The 19620-nt window shown below is 63.1% G+C and overlaps 1 protein-coding gene across 1 annotated transcript; it reads left to right on the plus strand.

Moving 5' to 3' along the window:
• Positions 1-25: 25 nt before the first annotated feature.
• SENP3 (SUMO specific peptidase 3) lies at positions 26-16141 on the plus strand. Its single transcript, XM_074982955.1, is given in 12 exon segments — positions 26-59; positions 62-116; positions 6047-6834; positions 7193-7420; positions 7829-7940; positions 8710-8857; positions 9199-9246; positions 10237-10314; positions 10434-10571; positions 10926-11009; positions 14507-14557; positions 15337-16141. Coding segments are annotated over 12 exon segments (1875 nt in total). The 3' UTR covers positions 15448-16141.
• The last annotated feature ends 3479 nt before the right edge of the window (positions 16142-19620 follow it).

The following is a 19620-nucleotide window of genomic DNA, read 5'->3' on the forward strand; positions in this document are numbered from 1 at the left end:
CCCCGCCTCTGCCGGGCGCGGGTTGATGACGCCATTGGGCGGCGCCGGCGGCTCCTGGGAGGCGGCGGCGGCGGCGGCGGCGCAGGGAGCCGGAGCGAGGCCCCGCTCTCCGGGGGGTGAGTGTCCAGCCCCCGCCCGCCCGGGCCTGCCCCCCCCTCGGGTCCGCCCCTCCCCCCGGTCCCGCTCCCCCCGCCCCTCCCCCCTCGGGTCCGCCCCCCCCCTGGGTCCGCCCCTCCCCCCGGGCCTGCTCCCCCCGCCCCTCCCCCCCCGGGCCTGCTCCCCCCGCCCCTCCCCCCCTTTTTTGGGGGAGCAGTTAGAGGCTTGGTCATGCCCCTCCCTCCCCCATCCCGCTTCTCCTGGGACACGCCCCCTCCCCCTGCGCCCGCCGGGGTGGGGGGCTCTCAGGGCAGCACTTCCCCTCCCCCCAGCCCCTGTGCGGTGGGGGGAGGGTCGGGTCGGCTTTTTCCCCATGGGCCCCCTCCCCTCCCCTCCCCTCCCAGTCCTGGGGCGGGGGGGTCTTTGCAGCGCTGGGAGGAGCCGCTCTGCCCCAGAGCACCCAGCAGAAGGGCCCGGGGTGCCCCCCCCCCCACCCCAGCTTGGTGCTGCGAGTCCACCCCTTGCCCCAGTTACCAGGGGAGAGCCCATGGCTGCTGGGGGGGGGTGGGGGGGAGCTCAGTCCCCTGCCAAGGGCTCCGGAGTGGGGGGGTGTTCTCCTGACGCCCCCACCCCCGTCCCGACCGCAGACCCTTCTTGTCCGCTCCTTACCACACCCGCGCCGTTTCCTTTCTGGCGCTGACCCGTGACACCGGCCTCCTCCGCTTCTCCTGGACCCCCCCCGCCCGCAAAGCCCCCCTTGCGGCCCCCCTGTGATGGGGTTTGGGGGTCCCCAAGCGCTGCCCCCCGGCCGCAGGCGGGAGGGACTCTCACCCAGCAGGTAGAACGGGAGGTTTAGGAGGCGGCAGAGCCCAGCTCAGCACAGAGGGGTCAGTACAGCCGGCAGAGACAGTCCTTCCAACCCGTCCTGGGGAGAGGAGCCCGAGGGGTGCGCCTCTGGGGTGCAGCTTCCCCCCGCGCCAGGCTGGCTGCCCTCCAGCTCCCTCTCCCCCCAGCTTCTCACTGCCGCCCCCATTCAAACCCAGCTCGGCTCCTCTGTGCTCAGGGCAGAGGTGTTACCTGCCAGCCTAGGGTACAGCCCAGGGGTCATCCTTAGCCGCTGGGAGCTGCTCTGCCCCTCACGCACATCCAGCCTGAGTCTCACACGCACTCCCCCGCACTCCATCACACCCCCGCTGCCGTGCTGCCTGCCAGATCCTTTAACGCCTCACCTGTGCTGTTCCTCCAGCCGGTGCTGCCGCCTCCTTTCCTTGGGCCTGTGCCCCCCTGCCAACTCTGACCCTGAGAGATCTTCGGGGCAGAGCCCTGGGGTTTGTTCTGGGCTTGTATGGTGTCCTTGGTTTGATCAGCAGTGCTTATTCTGCATACTGGTATCCACTTCCCTCCAGCCATTCTCCGTCTTGGACAGCTCCCCGGGACTGGCAGGGCAGTGACTCCCTAAGAAGGAGCACATGTGATGGGGTTTGGGGGTCCCTAAGCACTGCCTCCTCCGGCCGCAGGCAGGAGTGACTCTCACTCAGCAGGTAGAACAGGAGGTTTATGAGGCAACAGATGCCCAGTTTCTCACAGAAGCATCAGTACAGCCGGCAGAGACAGTCATTCCAACCCGTCCTGGGGAGAGGAGCCCGAGGGGTGCCCCTCTGGGGTGTAGCTTCCCACCTCCCCCAGCTGGCTGCCCTCCAGCTCCCTCTCCCCACCAGCTTCTAATTGCTGCCTCCAATTCAAACCTAGCTCGGCTCCTCCCTGCTCTGTGCTCAGGGCAGAGGTGTTACCTGCCAGCCTAGGGTACAGCCCCAGGGGCCATCCATAGCCACTGGGAGCTGCTCTGGCTGTCTCACACACCCAGCCTGAGTCTCTCACATGCACTCCCCCCCACTTCACAAAAGCACGGCAGAAAGAGGTCTGGGGTCAAAACGGATCGCAAGCTAAATAGGGGTCAACCGTCTGACGTTGTTGCAAAAAAACCGCAATCCTGCTGCTTGGAGCAAGACGTGAGAAGCTGTTCTGTTCTACGCTGGGCGGCGTAGGCTTCGGCTGGCGTCTTTGGTCCCGTTCTGGCTGCCGCATTTCAGGAAAGACGCGGAGAGGTGGGGGCGGGTCAAGAGGAGAGGTACAGGAGGGACGGAAGGTCAAGAGAAGTTGAGCGACGAGGGATGACGGGAAGAAGCGGGCTTGTTTAGAGTAGAAAAGAGAAGGCCGAAAGGGGACGTTGGTAGCAGCTGAGAAGCACCTGAAAGGAGGTTACAAGGAGGAGGGAGAAAAATTGGTCTCTGAGGACGGGACAAGAAGCAATGGGCTTAAATGGCAGCGAGGGAGGTTCAGGTTGGACACGAGGAAAGACTTCCTCCCGGTCGGGGGGTTCAGCACTGGACTAAATTTCCGAGGGGGGCTGTGGGTTCTCCGTCCCCGGAGATATTGAGGGGCAGGTTACACAGACATCTATCGGGGATGTTCTAGATGGCGCTGGGCCCTGTAGGGGGGCCAGGTGACTGGACTCAGTGACCGCTTGAGGTCCTTTCCAGATCTAGTGGTGTCGGACTCTGTGATCCCCTTTGCTTCAGGGACCCCAGCAGCTCCTTCCGATCTCTCACATGCCAGAGGTTCTGCGCACCCCTATTTTGTCTCCGCTAAGCAGGGGTTCTGTGCGCACCCTGATTCTCTCCTCCTACCTGGTCCAGGGGGCCCCATCCTCTCTCTCTTCTGCCTTCCCCCCCATATTCCTCCCCCACTCAACCTTCCCCATGCGAGGAAGGTCACATCTTTACTGCAGCTGTAAATGGGAATCCCCAACAAACACACCCCCTGCCATTTCATTGGCTGGTCATGCCTACGCTAGACACCTCATACCCGTGTAGGAAAACTGGCCGAGTGCTGCTGGGGTGGACGCAGCTGTCCTTTTATACCGGTACGGCATGTTTCCCATTCTCTGAAATGCCTGGAGTACCCAGAATTTATTTGGGTAACAGAATCAGATCCGTAGCAGGAATTGTTACCTTCCCAGGCCTACCCCCGAGTCTGCATTCTTATCTGAATCTCAGCGTTACCAAAATCCATTCATCGTCAGTCAACACTGGGGGGGGGGTTGGTTAATGCAGAGGTTCAGGGAAAGGATTTCAGAGAAATGGGAGTGTACACTATATCAAAACCATCTCTTCGCATCCTTGAGCAGTGATCCCTCTGATATTTTCAGTCCATAGGCAGAATAAATTTTGTTCCCTGCAGTGAGTTATATGCAGATGTGCACCACCCAAAGAAACACATGTGGCCGGCTGTGGGGGCTCTGCTGCTCAGCTGGGTGGCACCTGAATCTCTCCTGGGCGGCCATCCAAGCGCTCAACTTACAGGGAACACTGGTAGCAACTAGCATTCGGCAAAAGAAATATCCTTGAGTCGGTTTTGACGTGTGGTCTTCGCACACTGGGTTTGAAGCAGTTGTAAACCTTTAGCTTTTTGAACCTTAACGTTTACTATCACCAAAATACTGTCTGAGCTGTCCCAGCTGTGACACCTCAATCTCAGACAATTCCTCAGATGTGTCACCCAAAAACGAGGGCACAGGTTTGGGAATCTCCCTAACATCCCCCGCCGTGAAGACCGAAGCAAAGAATTCGTTTTGTTGCTCCACAACGGCCTTCTCATCTTCGAGTGCTCCCTTAGCATCTCAGTCGCTCAGTCGCTCCTCTGGTGGTTTAGAAGGCTTTCGGCTTCTGATGTACTAAAAAAAACATTTTGCTGACTTTTTGAGGTTTTGGTTTTCTGTTCTTCACACTCCCTTTTTGGCTTTTCTTATTATGGCTTTACGCTTGACAGAGTTTATGCTTCTTTCTATTTCCTCCCTGGGATTTAACTCCCACTTTTGAAATAATGCTTTTTTTTTGTTTTTTTTGTTTAATCTTTCACAGCTTCTTTTACCTGGTTGTTGAGATGCGGTCTCACTGCTTCTTTTACCTGGTTGTTGAGATGCGGTCTCACTGCTTCTTTTACCTGGTTGTTGAGATGCGGTCTCACTGCTGCTTTTGCCTGGTTGTTGACACGCGGTGGCACTTTTTTGTCCTCTTAATTGCGTTTTTAAATTGGAGGTATAACATTTAAGGTGGACCTCTGTTATGGAATCATTGAAAGGTTTCCATGCTGCTTGCAGGGATTTTACTTTTGGCACTGTACCTTTGAATTTCTGTACAAATCTTGGTTTTGTGTAAATACAAATCCGAAAAACATAACCCATAATTTTGTACAGTTTTGAAAATTCAGATGGCTAGGAGTCGGGAGCAGGGAGAGAGTGAAAGATGAATGTTGATAATGTTCCTGGAATTTATCTATCAAACAAAAAATCTGCCATGCCTAAAATTATTGGGCTAAAGAAGATGGATTGGGAACTTCTGTTTTTCTCTGTCTTGAGCTAATCAGTTAAGTGAAAAGATGGTGAATTCACACCTGATCTTCTTTTAAAGCTCCACCTTCCAACCCGGTTAGGTGGCTCTTTCTCCCCTCTTTGTCGGGAGACTCCTCCAGAATCTCACTCATGCAATGGTCAGAAACCTCCACGTTTACAGCCTACAGTCCACTATTCCGAGACCAGGACACACTGTCATGATTATCTTGTTTGACATCTTGCATAGCGCAGCCTGGAAACTTTTCCTGAACTAACTCCTTGAGCAGGTCTGTTAGAGAAACAGCCCGTCTTCTTTTAAACGTCGTCAGCGACGGACAATCTGCCTTGGGCCGTTGTTCCAGCGGTTAATTACTCCCATCATTACAAACGTATTGTTTTCCACCTGAATTTCTCCAGCTCTCAGACGTTGTTAGGAAACGTTTGTTCCCCGGGTAGATGCTCAAACCCAGCGACCGAGTCTGCCTTTCACCGTTTGTAAGTAGGTGGCGTTCTTTGAGTGTCTCGGTCTGATGGGCCTCAGAATCGCTCTCAGAGCTCTTCTCTGACCACGCTGATGAATCGATAACTCCTCTTGAATCGAGCCACACCAGCTCGGCTCAGGATCCGTTGAGCTTTTGTTGCGATTTAATATAAGGGCAGGGGACAGCATATTTCATTTGACCAGCTCGAGCACGTGCAGCGTCTTGGTCTCCCATCCACCAGTGTCGGTCTATAAAAGATACAACCTCTTCCCCTTCCTTGTCTCTCTCTGGGACCCACATGGCTGTGGTAACTAACCCCAAACCGATTCAGGATCGCACCTGGTGTTCCGGTCGTTTTTTCCGTCCATGGTGCAGGCGCCCACCACTGGTGGCCCCTGAACCTCTCCTGGGTGGCTACCCAAGCCCTCCCTTTACAAGGAGCGCTGGGCGCACCTTTGAATTGTAGCTGGGGAGGGAGTTATCCTGACCCCCATTTTTCCAACCCAGTGATTCGGAAGGCCGTCCAGGTTGACGGCAAGGACAGTCGCAAACTTTTGCCGCGTTCTGTTTCCTCGCATGTTCCCCGGGCGTTTGTGCCCCCGTCTCCCTGACGGGCGCGCCCGAGCCCCTTTCAATCTGGCCGATGCGACCTGACCTCGCCGCGCGGTTCGCTCCCCGAAAACACCCCTCGCCGCGGGGAAAGCCGCCCGCTTCCTTTCCCTGGGCAAAATCGAGACATTCTGAGCGACCTGGTCCGAACACGGAGCCCGGGTCCCACCCCCGGCGCCCTGCACAGATCGGGGGGGGGGGGGGGGGGGGGGGGGAGTTGGCCGGCGTTTCGAGATGGCGCGTCATTCGCATTCATGTTTAAGCGATCACCGTTCCTCGAAAACAATTGGCAGGGGGGTTATTTGACTTGTAGCGTCGGGGGCTCTGCAGGTGGCGGGCCCCTGGGGAGGTCGGTTAAGACCGAGCTTTGCCCCCTCCCCGCCCCGCCCCCGCCAGTCACGAGCAGAGCAGCTCTGCGGGGGGAAACTGAGGCGGGAGTCCAGCAGCCTGACCTTTGTCCCTCCCGCAGGCACAGCGGAGGCATGAAAGAGAGCATCCAACCCAAGAAGATGTGGAGCCTCCCCGAGCCGCCCCCGGCCCCCAAGCACGGGGGCTGTTTCGAAGGCCGGCGGGGCCTTGCCTACACCAAAGAGCGCCCGCCGGGCTTCGCCAGCGAGGAAGAGGAGGGGGGCGTCTGGGACTTGTCGGCCTGGGCCCCCAGCAAAGCGGCCGGGAGCAGGGCCCCCGACTGGCCCTTTGCCAGAGGGGCCGAGGGGCGGCCGGCGCCCCCGAGGGCCCCCAGGCGACGGTGCCAGGTTCGGCGGCGCCAGCGGGCCCGCAGGGCCTTGCGCATGCTTCTCTACTCCAAATGCACCTCTCTGGCCTTCCCCTGGAAGCTGTGGGGCAAGCTGGCCTGGAGGGGGCGCCGGCGGGGCGGCCCCCGGCGGACTCGCTCGTCCCTCTCGCTCTCCCCCGGCTCCCAGGCCGACGGCTGCCCCCTGGAGGAGGAAGAGGAGGAGGAGGAAGATTGCCCGGGCCGGGCCAAGCCGGGGCCCCGCCCCTCGCGCTTCCGGCCCCGCCCCCCACCCCGACTGGACTGCCCCCTGGGCGGGGCCTTCGCCCCCTCGCCGCCCCGGCTCAGCCTGCTGGGGGCGCTGATGGGGGAGGAGCCCGGCGCCGCCCCCTACCCGGCCTACGCCCCGCTGCCGCAGGCGGCCTACGAGACGGACGGTGCCGCGGAGGAGGGCGCTCAGTTCGCGGCCGAGCCGTCGTCCCCGGGCAGGAGGCAGGCGCCGCCGACGCTGGACGGGGACCCAGGTAACCGGGGGGTGGGGGGCAGGGACGTGGGGGGGCCAAGCCTTTTCCTCCGGCCCCACGGCTTGGTTGAGGGGGGGGAGGGCGCCCATGTGTCCCGCCCCCGGCGGAAGCCCTCTGTTCGCATTGGCTAGAAATTGCCCAGGGCCCAGTCTCTGGCTCCACCTCTCCCCCAGTCCTCTTCTCTGCCCCCCACCATACGCCGAGCCTCCACCCCAGATCCCCCGAGAAAAAGGCGGCCCATTGTCACGTACCAAGGCTCAGGGCCGCCCCGGGCGACAGGCTGCCCGGGGTGAGGGGGCGGGACGGGCCCCCTCTGCTCCCCACGTAACGGGCCCCATATCGCCTCCCTCCCCGCCAGCGGCCCTCCCCAATGGCTTCGCGTCTCTGGCTGCCGACGGCGAGCTCGGCGCCTCGGCCGCCGCTTCCTTCGACCCCAGCATCGTCATCAGCAGCGTGTACACCCTGGGCGGGGCCCCCCCGGCGGAGGACTTCCGGAGCCCCCGGGACAAGGACGAGGCTGCGGCGCCCGCGGAAAAGCAGTCCCAGCACAGCCCCCTGCGGGAAGAGCACGTCACATTCGTGCAGAGTAAGGAGCGGAGGGGGAAGGGAGGGGTTCCCCGCCCCACAGGGTCCCCCATAAAACGGGCGTGTGGGGGCGGGGCTAGGGCAGGATGCAGCCACGCCCCCTGCTCGCCATCAGTAGGGTTCAGAGTTAACTCCCCCCCCCCCCCCGCTGTAGGATTACCTGGGGACGCGACACGAGAGAGGCAGGGCCCTGGCACTCGGTGACGTTACAGGGTCGATGTTTCACAAGCAGAAGTGGTGTCTGGGGAAGGGACGGCGTCTCAACAGACCGCCTGCCCCAGAGGTGGGCGCTTCTCAGCGCCGGGCGAGGGGTCCCTCTGTCACTGGCTGCCCTGCCCCAGAGCTGGGCGCATCTCGGCGCTGGCACTGTCATCTCAAATAGCCTATCCTGTGTGGCCCCCCCCACCAGGCATTCTGGATGAATTCCTTCAGGCCTACGGCAGCCTCATCCCCGTCAGCACAGACGAGGTGGTGGAGAAACTAGAAGATATTTTCCAGCAGGAGTTCTCCACGCCACAGAGGTACCAGAAAGGGCTTAGAGCAGGAGCTGGGTGCCAGGACTCCTGGGTTCTCTCCCCGGCGCTGGGAGGGCAGTGGGGGCTGGTGGTTAGAGCAGAAGCTGGGTGCCAGGACTCCTGGGTTCTCTCCCCGGCGCTGGGAGGGCAGTGGGGGCTGGTGGTCAGAGCAGGGGATGGGAGCCAGGACTCCTGGGTTCTCTCCCCGGCGCTGGGAGGGGAGCAGGGGCTGGGAGCCAGGACTCCTGGGTTCTCTCCCCAGCGCTGGGAGGGCAGTGGGGGCTGGTGGTCAGAGCAGGGGACCGGGAGCCAGGACTCCTGGGTTCTCTCCCCGGCGCTGGGAGGGCAGTGGGGGCTGGTGGGTAGAGCAGGGGACCGGGAGCCAGGACTCCTGGGTTCTCTCCCCGGCGCTGGGAGGGCAGTGGGGGCTGGTGGTTAGAGCAGGGGCCGGGAGCCAGGACTCCTGGGTTCTCTCCCCAGCTCTGGGAGGGCAGTGGGGGCTGGTGGTCAGAGCAGGGGACCGGGAGCCAGGACTCCTGGGTTCTCTCCCCGGCGCTGGGAGGGCAGTGGGGGCTGGTGGGTAGAGCAGGGGACCGGGAGCCAGGACTCCTGGGTTCTCTCCCCGGCGCTGGGAGGGCAGTGGGGGCTGGTGGGTAGAGCAGGGGGCGGGAGCCAGGACTCCTGGGTTCTCTCCCACCGCTGGGAGGGCAGTGGGGGCTGGTGGTCAGAGCAGGGGGTCTTTGAGAGCCGATGCTCCGTGCTCATGTGCCCGCAGGAAGAGCACGGTGCAGCAGCTCATCCAGTCATACCAGCGCATGCCGGGCAACGCCATGGTGAGGGGCTTCCGGGTGAACTACAAGCGCCACGTCCTCACCATGGATGATCTCCAGACGCTCTATGGCCCCAACTGGCTAAACGACCAGGTGGGATGCTCAGCAAAGCCCACGTGGCCCACATCTCAGCGCCGGGCGAGGGGTCCCCATGTCCCCGGCCGCCCCGCCCCAGAGGTGGACGCATCTTGGCGCCGGGCGAGGGGTCCCTGTGTCCCCGGCCGCCCCGCCCCAGAGGTGGGCGCATCTCAGCGCCGGGCGAGGGGTCCCTGTGTCCCCGGCCGCCCTGCCCCAAAAGTGGGCGCATCTCGGCGCCAGGCGAGGGGTCCCTGTGTCCCCGGCCGCCCCGCCCTAGAGCTGGGTGCATGTTGGCCTTGGGCGTGCAGTCGAGAGAGGGCTGGGGTGCTCTTAACTCTTTCTCTCTCCTTGTGCAGGTCATGAACATGTACGGGGACCTTGTTATGGATACGGTGCCGGAGAAGGTGAGCTCTGGTGTCCCCCATTCATCCTCGCCCCGAATGAGCATCCCCCCGAAGGGCCGGACCCTGGGACTCTTCCACCCTGATCACCCACAGCCGGTTACCTGGGGCTCCACCCACCTCAGCCATGTAAACTTCCCACCCACTGACCCCCCTGTTTTTATTACTCCAGCCCCCACTTCCACCTCACCGAACCCCCATAGTAGGGGTCAGTGGGGGCTGGGGGTTAGAGCAGGGGCTGGGAGCCCGGACTCCTGGGTTCTCTCCCCGGCACTGGGAGGGCAGTGGGGGCTGGTGGTTAGAGCAGGGGCTGGGAGCCAGGACTCCTGGGTTCTCTCCCCGGCGCTGGGAGGGCAGTGGGGGCTGGTGGTTAGAGCAGGGGGTGGGAGCCAGGACTCCTGGGTTCTCTCCCTGGCGCTGGGGGGCAGTGGGGGCTGGTGGTTAGAGCAGGGGGGTGGGAGCCAGGACTCCTGTGTTCTCTCCCCGGTGCTGGGAGGGCAGTGGGGGCTGGTGGTCAGAGCAGGGGGCCGGGAGCCAGGACTCCTGGGTTCTCTCCCTGGCGCTGGGAGGGCAGTGGGGGCCGGTGGGTAGAGCAGGGGCTGGGAGACAGGACTCCTGGGTTCTCTCCCTGGCGCTGGGAGGGCAGTGGGGGCTGGTGGTTAGAGCAGGGGGTGGGAGCCAGGACTCCTGGGTTCTCTCCCCGTCGCTGGGAGGGCAGTGGGGGCTGGTGGTTGGAGCAGGGGGCGGGAGCCAGGACTCCTGGGTTCTCTCCCCGGTGCTGGGAGGGCAGTGGGGGCTGGTGGTTAGAGCAGGGGCCGGGAGCCAGGACTCCTGGGTTCTCTCCCTGGCGCTGGGAGGGCAGTGGGGGCTGGTGGGTAGAGCAGGGGGCCGGGAGCCAGGACTCCTGGGTTCTCTCCCTGGCGCTGGGAGGGCAGTGGGGGCTGGTGGGTAGAGCAGGGGGCTGGACACAGGCACTGCTGGTTCTCTCCACAGGTCCATTTCTTCAACAGTTTCTTCTACGATAAGCTACGAACCAAGGGGTACGAGGGGGTGAAACGCTGGACCAAAAACGTGAGTGGGCTGGGGAACAGGCAAGGGGCGCCGTGGGGCAGGAGGCAGGCGGGGGGCCCAACATGGGGCACCGTGGGTCCTGGGGAAGTGGCTGACTCGGGGTGGGGCTCCCTCTGCAGGTCGACATCTTCAACAAGGAGCTGCTGCTCATCCCCATCCACCTGGAGGTGCACTGGTCCCTCGTCTCGGTGGACGTCAAGCAGAAGAGCATCACCTACTTCGACTCGCAGCGAACGCTCAACCGCCGCTGCCCCAAGGTACCCGCGGTCCCCTCCAGGGGCGCCGGCTCCCCCGGCCCAGGGCAGGGCTGGCCGGCTCAGGGGCAGGGAATGGGGCAGGGCCTGGCCCCTCCAGGGGCGCCGGCTCCCCCGGCCCAGGGCAGGACTGGCCGGCTCAGGGGCAGGGAATGGGGCAGGGCCTGGCCCCTCTAGGGGCGCCGGCTCCCCCGGCCCAGGGCAGGATTGGCCGGCTCAGGGGCAGGGAATGGGGCAGGGCCTGGCCCCTCTAGGGGCGCCGGCTCCCCCCAGCCCAGGGCAGGACTGGCTGGCTCAGGGGCAGGGGCCTCCCTCAGTTGACCCCCTTTGTGCTCTGCTCCTTCACACCCTGCCCAGCACATCTGTAGGTACCTCCAAGCTGAAGCAGACAAAAAGGATCGGCCAGACTTCAGGGACGGCTGGAAGGGCTCCTTCAAGATGGTGAGCCAGGACTCCTGGGTCCTCTCCCTGGCGCTGGGAGGGCAGTGGGGGCTGGTGGTTAGAGCAGGGGGCCGGGAGCCAGGACTCCTGGGTCCTCTCCCTGGCGCTGGGAGGGCAGTGGGGGCTGGTGGTTAGAGCAGGGGGCCGGGAGCCAGGACTCCTGGGTCCTCTCCCTGGCGCTGGGAGGGCAGTGGGGGCTGGTGGTTAGAGCAGGGGGTGGGAGCCAGGACTCCTGGGTCCTCTCCCTGGCGCTGGGAGGGCAGTGGGGGCTGGTGGTTAGAGCAGGGGTGAGAGCCAGGACTCCTGGGTCCTCTCCCTGGCGCTGGGAGGGCAGTGGGGGCTGGTGGTTAGAGCAGGGGGTGGGAGCCAGGACACCTGGGTCCTCTCCCTGGCGCTGGGAGGGCAGTGGGGGCTGGTGGTTAGAGCAGGGGTGGGAGCCAGGACACCTGGGTCCTCTCCCTGGCACTGGGAGGGCAGTGGGGGCTGGTGGTTAGAGCAGGGGTGGGAGCCAGGACTCCTGGGTTCTCCCCCTGGCGCTGGGAGGGCAGTGGGGGCTGGTGGGTAGAGCAGGGGCCGGGAGCCAGGACTCCTGGGTTCTCCCCCTGGCGCTGGGAGGGCAGTGGGGGCTGGTGGGTAGAGCAGGGGCCGGGAGCCAGGACTCCTGGGTCCTCTCCCCGGCGCTGGGAGGGCAGTGGGGGCTGGTGGTTAGAGCAGGGGGTGGGAGCCAGGACACCTGGGTCCTCTCCCTGGCGCTGGGAGGGCAGTGGGGGCTGGTGGTTAGAGCAGGGGTGGGAGCCAGGACACCTGGGTCCTCTCCCTGGCACTGGGAGGGCAGTGGGGGCTGGTGGTTAGAGCAGGGGTGGGAGCCAGGACTCCTGGGTTCTCCCCCTGGCGCTGGGAGGGCAGTGGGGGCTGGTGGGTAGAGCAGGGGCCGGGAGCCAGGACTCCTGGGTTCTCCCCCTGGCGCTGGGAGGGCAGTGGGGGCTGGTGGGTAGAGCAGGGGCCGGGAGCCAGGACTCCTGGGTTCTCTCCCCGGCGCTGGGAGGGCAGTGGGGGCTGGTGGTTAGAGCAGGGGTGGGAGCCAGGACTCCTGGGTTCTCTCCCTGGCGCTGGGAGGGCAGTGGGGGCTGGTGGTCAGAGCAGGGGCCGGGAGCCAGGACTCCTGGGTTCTCTCCCTGGCGCTGGGAGGGCAGTGGGGGCTGGTGGTTAGAGCAGGGGTGGGAGCCAGGACTCCTGGGTTCTCTCCCCGGCGCTGGGAGGGCAGTGGGGGCTGGTGGTCAGAGCAGGGGGCGGGAGCCAGGACTCCTGGGTTCTCTCCCCGGCGCTGGGAGGGCAGTGGGGGCTGGTGGGTAGAGCAGGGGCCGGGAGCCAGGACTCCTGGGTTCTCTCCCCGGCGCTGGGAGGGCAGTGGGAGCTGGTGGGTAGAGCAGGGGGTGGGAGCCAGGACTCCTGGGTTCTCTCCCTGGCGCTGGGGGGCAGTGGGGGCTGGTGGTTAGAGCAGGGGGCTGGGAGCCAGGACTCTTGGGTTCTCTCCCCGGCGCTGGGAGGGCAGTGGGGGCTGGTGGTTAGAGCAGGGGGTGGGAGCCAGGACTCCTGGGTTCTCTCCCCGGCGCTGGGAGGGCAGTGGGGGCTGGTGGGTAGAGCAGGGGGTGGGAGCCAGGACTCCTGGGTTCTCTCCCTGGCGCTGGGAGGGCAGTGGGGGCTGGTGGTTAGAGCAGGGGCTGGGAGCCAGGACTCCTGGGTTCTCTCCCCGGCACTGGGAGGGCAGTGGGGGCTGGTGGTTAGAGCAGGGGGTGGGAGCCAGGACTCCTGGGTTCTCTCCCCGGCGCTGGGAGGGCAGTGGGGGCTGGTGGGTAGAGCAGGGGGTGGGAGCCACGACTCCTGGGTTCTCTCCCCGGCGCTGGGAGGGCAGTGGGGGCTGGTGGTTAGAGCAGGGGGTGGGAGCCAGGACTCCTGGGTTCTCTCCCCGGCGCTGGGAGGGCAGTGGGGGCTGGTGGTCAGAGCAGGGGGCGGGAGCCAGGACTCCTGGGTTCTCTCCCCGGCGCTGGGAGGGCAGTGGGGGCTGGTGGTTAGAGCAGGGGTGGGAGCCAGGACTCCTGGGTTCTCTCCCTGGCGCTGGGAGGGCAGTGGGGGCTGGTGGTCAGAGCAGGGGCCGGGAGCCAGGACTCCTGGGTTCTCTCCCTGGCACTGGGAGGGCAGTGGGGGCTGGTGGTTAGAGCAGGGGCCGGGAGCCAGGACTCCTGGGTTCTCTCCCCGGCGCTGGGAGGGCAGTGGGGGCTGGTGGTTAGAGCAGGGGTGGGAGCCAGGACTCCTGGGTTCTCTCCCCGGCGCTGGGAGGGCAGTGGGGGCTGGTGGTCAGAGCAGGGGCCGGGAGCCAGGACTCCTGGGTTCTCTCCCCGGCGCTGGGAGGGCAGTGGGTGCTGGTGGGTAGAGCAGGGGCCGGGAGCCAGGACTCCTGGGTTCTCTCCCCGGCGCTGGGAGGGCAGTGGGGGCTGGTGGTTAGAGCAGGGGGTGGGAGCCAGGACTCCTGGGTTCTCTCCCCAGCGCTGGGAGGGCAGTGGGGGCTGGTGGTTAGAGCAGGGGTGGGAGCCAGGACTCCTGGGTCCTCTCCCTGGCGCTGGGAGGGCAGTGGGGGTTGGTGGTTAGAGCAGGGGTGGGAGCCAGGACTCCTGGGTCCTCTCCCTGGCGCTGGGAGGGCAGTGGGGGCTGGTGGTTAGAGCAGGGGTGGGAGCCAGGACTCCTGGGTCCTCTCCCTGGCGCTGGGAGGGCAGTGGGGGCTGGTGGTTAGAGCAGGGGTGGGAGCCAGGACTCCTGGGTTCTCTCCCCGGCACTGGGAGGACAGTGGGGGCTGGTGGTTAGAGCAGGGGCCGGGAGCCAGGACTCCTGGGTTCTCTCCCCGGCGCTGGGAGGGCAGTGGGGGCTGGTGGTCAGAGCAGGGGCCGGGAGCCAGGACTCCTGGGTTCTCTCCCCGGCGCTGGGAGGGCAGTGGGTGCTGGTGGGTAGAGCAGGGGCCGGGAGCCAGGACTCCTGGGTTCTCTCCCCGGCGCTGGGAGGGCAGTGGGGGCTGGTGGTTAGAGCAGGGGGTGGGAGCCAGGACTCCTGGGTCCTCTCCCTGGCGCTGGGAGGGCAGTGGGGGTTGGTGGTTAGAGCAGGGGTGGGAGCCAGGACTCCTGGGTCCTCTCCCTGGCGCAGGGAGGGCAGTGGGGGCTGGTGGTTAGAGCAGGGGTGGGAGCCAGGACTCCTGGGTCCTCTCCCTGGCGCTGGGAGGGCAGTGGGGGCTGGTGGTTAGAGCAGGGGTGGGAGCCAGGACTCCTGGGTTCTCTCCCCGGCACTGGGAGGGCAGTGGGGGCTGGTGGTTAGAGCAGGGGGTGGGAGCCAGGACTCCTGGGTTCTCTCCCCGGCGCTGGGAGGGCAGTGGGGGCTGGTGGTTAGAGCAGGGGTGGGAGCCAGGACGCCTGGGTTCTCGCGTGACGTGACCTGCCCTTCCCCTCCAACAGAATGTGGCCAGGCAGAACAACGACAGCGACTGTGGAGCCTTTGTCCTGCAGGTGAGTTGGCACCTGGGGTACAGGAGCATTTGCTTTGTCTTGAGCCCCCGTCATCTGGATCTCATCTCCTGCCCCACTCCCTGCCCCCTGACTCAGCCAATTGTGCTCTGGGCCAGGGGGAGCCGGCGCCCCTAGAGGTGCCAGGCCCTGCCCCAATCCCACCCCCTGAGCCAGCCAGTCGTGCCCTGGGCTGGGGGGAGCCAGCGCCCCGAGAGGGGCCAGGCCCTGCCCCAATCCCACCCCCTGAGCCAGCCAGTCCTGCCCTGGGCTGGGGGGAGCCGGCGCCCCGAGAGGGGCCAGGCCCTGCCCTATTCCCTGCCCCTAAGCCAGCCAGTCCTGCCCTGGGCTGGGGGGAGCCGGCGCCCCGAGAGGGGCCAGGCCCTGCCCTATTCTCTGCCCCTGAGCCAGCCAGTCCTGCCCTGGGCCAGGGGGAGCCGGCGCCCCGAGAGGGGCCAGGCCGTGCCCCATTCCCTGCCCCTGAGCCAGCCAGTCCTGCCCTGGGCCAGGGGGAGCCGGCGCCCCGAGAGGGGCCAGGCCCTGCCCTATTCTCTGCCCCTGAGCCAGCCAGTCCTGCCCTGGGCCAGGGGGAGCCGGCGCCCCGAGAGGGGCCAGGCCCTGCCCTATTCCCTGCTCCTGAGCCAGCCAGTCCTGCCCTGGGCCAGGGGGAGCCGGTGCCTCTAGAGGGGCCAGGCCCTGCCCCATTCCCTGCCCCTGAGCCAGCCAGTCCTGCCCCATTCCCTGCTCCCCATTGAACCCTTTCTCTGCCTCTTCTTCCCCAGTACTGCAAGTTCCTCGCGCTGGGCCAGGCCTTCACCTTCACGCAGCAGGACATGCCCAAGTTACGGCGGGAGATGTACAAGGAGCTGTGTCACTGCAAGCTGAGCGTGTGAGGTGGCCCCCTCCACACCCGCGGACACCACCGCCCCCCCCTTGCCCGAGGGGGGCACCCTTCTGTAGCATCGGAACTCTTCAGAGCGGGGAGGGGGCTGATGAGAGCTCATCCCTTCCCGCCAGACTTCTGGGGGCACTTTTTTTTACACGTTTCCCGGTTCCGTATTTTTTTTTTTTTTTTTTATATTTAAGCTGAGTTTCCCCGGGTTACCGTCGGGGGAGGGGTGGGCGCAGGCAGTGACGAGCAATGCCCGCCCGCCCCCCTCCAAATGTGGGGAACACTCCGGCTTCGGGGGAGCGCTAAGGGGTGTCGCTCATGCCGGGAGGGGCCGGGGAGATGGTGGCATTTCTGCCCTGCTCAGTTTTGGGGGTTTTTCCCCCCCCCTGCCATTGGTGATTTGTGTTTAGTGAAGTTGTACGTTGGGGGGGCTGGCGGGGGGGTTGGGAGAAGTTTATATACTGGGCTGTGAACAGGAGAAAACAACCTTTTTTTTTTATATATATATATATATATATAAATATATATATAATGCGACGGCCAATTCTCGTTCTGGGCAATAAATTTCATTTCTTTGGAGAACGACCTGGGTTTGAAATGCGCCACGGTCGTCCCAGATGCCGGCCGAGGTGCTTGGACTCCTTCGAGATGGGACTGAGAGGATACAACCGCCAAAATCATCTGGCCTCGGTGTAAACGCACAACGCGCCGGTGTCCTGAATGTGGCGCGTTGCCTGGTCTCCAGTTGGAGCTCTCGGCGTCGGGGGGGGGGGGGGGGGGGAGAGCCAGTTCCGAAAAGGATTTGGGGCTGGGAATGAGAGGGTGAAAGGGGGGCGGGGGGTTGTCAGCTTAGGAAAAACGAGGCTCAGGTGGGGCCAAGGACAGAGGTCTCTAAAATCATGACGGGCGTGTTGAAACGAGTAAGGAAAAGTCATTGACTTCTTCCCATGAGCTAAGAATTCGGGCCCACCCGGTGAAATTCACAGCATAAATCACGTGGCTGACCACGGAGGACCGAACCAGTCCTCCCAACGCACAAGAGCCCCAATTTCTTTTCTCTCAGACTTCTTCTCAGGGCGTCAGAATTGGAGAACCCTAGAACTGGGAGGAACCTCAGGAGCTCATCGGTCCAGGTCCCGGCCCTCATGGCAGGAGACCAAGCTCTGTTTAGACCGTCCCCGACTTGCTCTGAAATATGTCCAGCGCTGGAGATTCCACAACATCCCACTGCTTTGACCTACCGTCAGAGGCCTTTTCTCCCCCTCCTGGTGACCCTCTTTTAGATACTTGAAAACCCCCGCCGTGTTCCCTCTCGGCCTTCTCTTTTCTCCACTAAACAAGCCCAGTTCTTTCCGGCGTCCCTCAATAGATTGTTCTGCTCTGGACCCGCTCCCGTTTCTCCCCATCTTTCCTGAAACGTGGGGCCCGGAACTGGACACACGACTCCCGCTCATCGGCGCAAAGCCAAGCCCAAGATCGACGTCTTGCGTCCGCCTCACCAGGCTCCATGCTCGCGCAACCGACAGGTTAGAAGCCAGGAAAGCGCCGCCGACTTAACCAGGCAATCTCCGATCATCTGAAAGGGCGTCCTTCAGAAGTGAAAGGAAATGCCAAAGCGTGGATTATAAACCGTCAGCTGCAATACGACGGGACGAACACCAGAAAGGCCCACACACCCAATGAAATTAACGTAACGATACAAAGAGGAACAAGGGAACGCCCAACTAATACCGGAGGGTCAGCCACCTCCAGGAGCGAGCTGATTTTCATCAGCATGCGAGGGGGGAGCTTGCTCAAAGCCACGTCGCGTATGGATTAAGAAAAGACCAGCGATTGCTGGTAGCCGAACGGTGAACACGTGTGTCTCAATTTCTGAACGCCGTTGTCGTCAGGAGGTCTGGCGGTGACTTTAAGAAGTGCTGCTGGTACTCAAAGCCTACGTAGACATCAAAAGGTCGAATTTCGGTCCTCTTCCGCAGAAAGGTGGGGGAACCTGTCGCAATACGTTAGAAGCGAAATGGGGCCCAAGGACGAGATATGGCTGCATCTCAAGAGGGGGTAAAACAATCACCAAACTAGCGAAGAGTTTTCATCCGAGGGTTTCCTTAGTAACAGAGAGAGGGCTGTGCTACTGTCAAAACAAAAGTTTGAGCCTGTTCTGGCGTGGCTGTGGTCTGAAGAGGTGGGTCTGTCCCACGAAAGCTCATCACCTAATAAATTATTTTGTAAGTCTTTAAAGTGCTACTGGTCTGCTTTTTTAAGGGTTTCCTTGGGATTGGATATTGGATACCAGTAGAAATGAGGTAGGCTCAGAGGAACAAGGGAAAAGCTCACTTGGATGTCTTCAAGGTGCCAGCGTCCTGATTAAATGCAGCCGAGATCATTCCAGGATCTGACGGAGGGGAGATCTGAGCTACGGGCATTTATCTTTGGGGGAAAAAAATCACGGAAGAGGGTTCAGACTCGTGAGGACTGGAAGAGGGCAGATGTCGTCTCCAGCTATAAAAAGCGGAATCAGGAAAATGTTGGGAAGTACAAACCAGTCAGCTGAACATCGGTGTTTGGAAGGGTCACCGAGGAAATACATCGGCTGTCAACTGGCAAACGCCTGAAAGATAAGTAGCAGCGCCCATGGGCTGGCCAAGACCCGGTCATGTCGAACCCACCCGAGAGCTTCCTTTGACGGGGTACCAAGCCGTGTGGAATGGGAGCGGGGGAAGCGGTAGGCGTGATGTATCCTGACGGGGTAAGGCTTTTGAGGCCGGCTTGCATGACTGGCTATGTTACAGAAATGCGGTTTAGCTGAGGCTTCTGCGAGATGGAGGCAGAACTGATTGGAAGAGGATTCTCAGAGAGACGTTATCAGCCATTTGCAGGCAGAGACTCCCGGGGCGGGAAGGGACCTCAGGAGGCCATCGAGTCCGGCCCCTTGCCCAAAGCAGGACCAACTCCAACGCAATGGCTTGGTCAACCTCCACCTCTAGGCTGGGGAACCCACCCTAGTGCCTCACCGCCCTGCTGGGGAAAGATTTTCCTCATCTCCGACCTCTGCCTCCCCCACCGTGACGTGAGCCCATCGCTCTTCGTCCTGCCGCCCGGCACCCCCGAGAACAGCCTCTCCCCAGCCTCGTCCGAGCCCATCACATCCTTCCTCGCTCTTCTCTTCTGCCACAGGATCTGATGGTCATTGCCGGTGCTGAATCCACTGGCAAGGAAGGGTCCTGGCTTCTCAGCCTGGGTCCAGCTGGCCGACTTCCTCGTCAGGTTCTGTCAAGGTGAAATTGACCAGCAGGAGCCCGGCGTGGGACAGCCGGCGTGGCCCTCCTTCATCTCTCAGTGCCGCAAAGCTGTCGTGAGCAAGACGCTCTCCCGGGACGGGACGGGTTTGCTCATCAGGGTGGTACATCTTGACTTAGCAAGGCAGCACGGATTGGCATGGAGCAGCCCTCTGCCAGGCTGTAGAGGCTCCCATGGCTGACGTTGTCTGTGGTCGGCCCGCGCCTCCCTTCCTGTCGGGACAGGAACCGCCTCAGCTTGGAAAAGATCTCTTGGCACTGGGAAATGGTTCAGAAAAGGACCAGCAAAATGCTGCGGGGTTTGGAGTGGCGGCTGTGGGAGGGGAGGTGAAACAGGCGGGGACTTTTCAGCTTGGAAAAGAGGAGCCGAAGTGGGGGGTCGGACGCGGGTCTGGAAAACCGCGCCGGGTGTGGAGAAAGTGAAGAAGGAAGAGCGACGCGTTTCAGTAACACAAGAACGAGGGTCAGCCAAGGAGATTAACGGGCCACTGGTTTAAAATGAACCCCAGGACTTTTTTCCTCGCATAGCGTGTTTGTGTCCTGTGGCCCTTGTGATGAGCCAGAGCTGAACGGGGTTGAGAAAAGAGCGAGGTAATTCCATGGATGGAGCTTATCTCCGTGAACCTTTGGCCTGACCCCCTCTTCCTGTTCCCTGTCCCCTCCAGCCTGCTTTTTCCAGGCCAGCCCGCCTGGGACGTAGAAAACGACCTGGAAGGGACCTGCAGAGGTAGAATCCGGTCTCCAGGCCTCGAAGCAGGGCAAGCACCCGCTTAGTCCAACCTGCTCTCTTCAACATCTCCAGCCACGGAGATCCCACGACTTCCTCTGGCCATTTATCCCCCATTCGCCACCCAAGCGGAGGGCGGGGGACGTTTTTC

This window comes from Carettochelys insculpta, chromosome 34 (genome assembly GCF_033958435.1).
Source record: "Carettochelys insculpta isolate YL-2023 chromosome 34, ASM3395843v1, whole genome shotgun sequence".
In the NCBI taxonomy this organism is placed as follows: Eukaryota; Metazoa; Chordata; order Testudines; family Carettochelyidae; genus Carettochelys; species Carettochelys insculpta.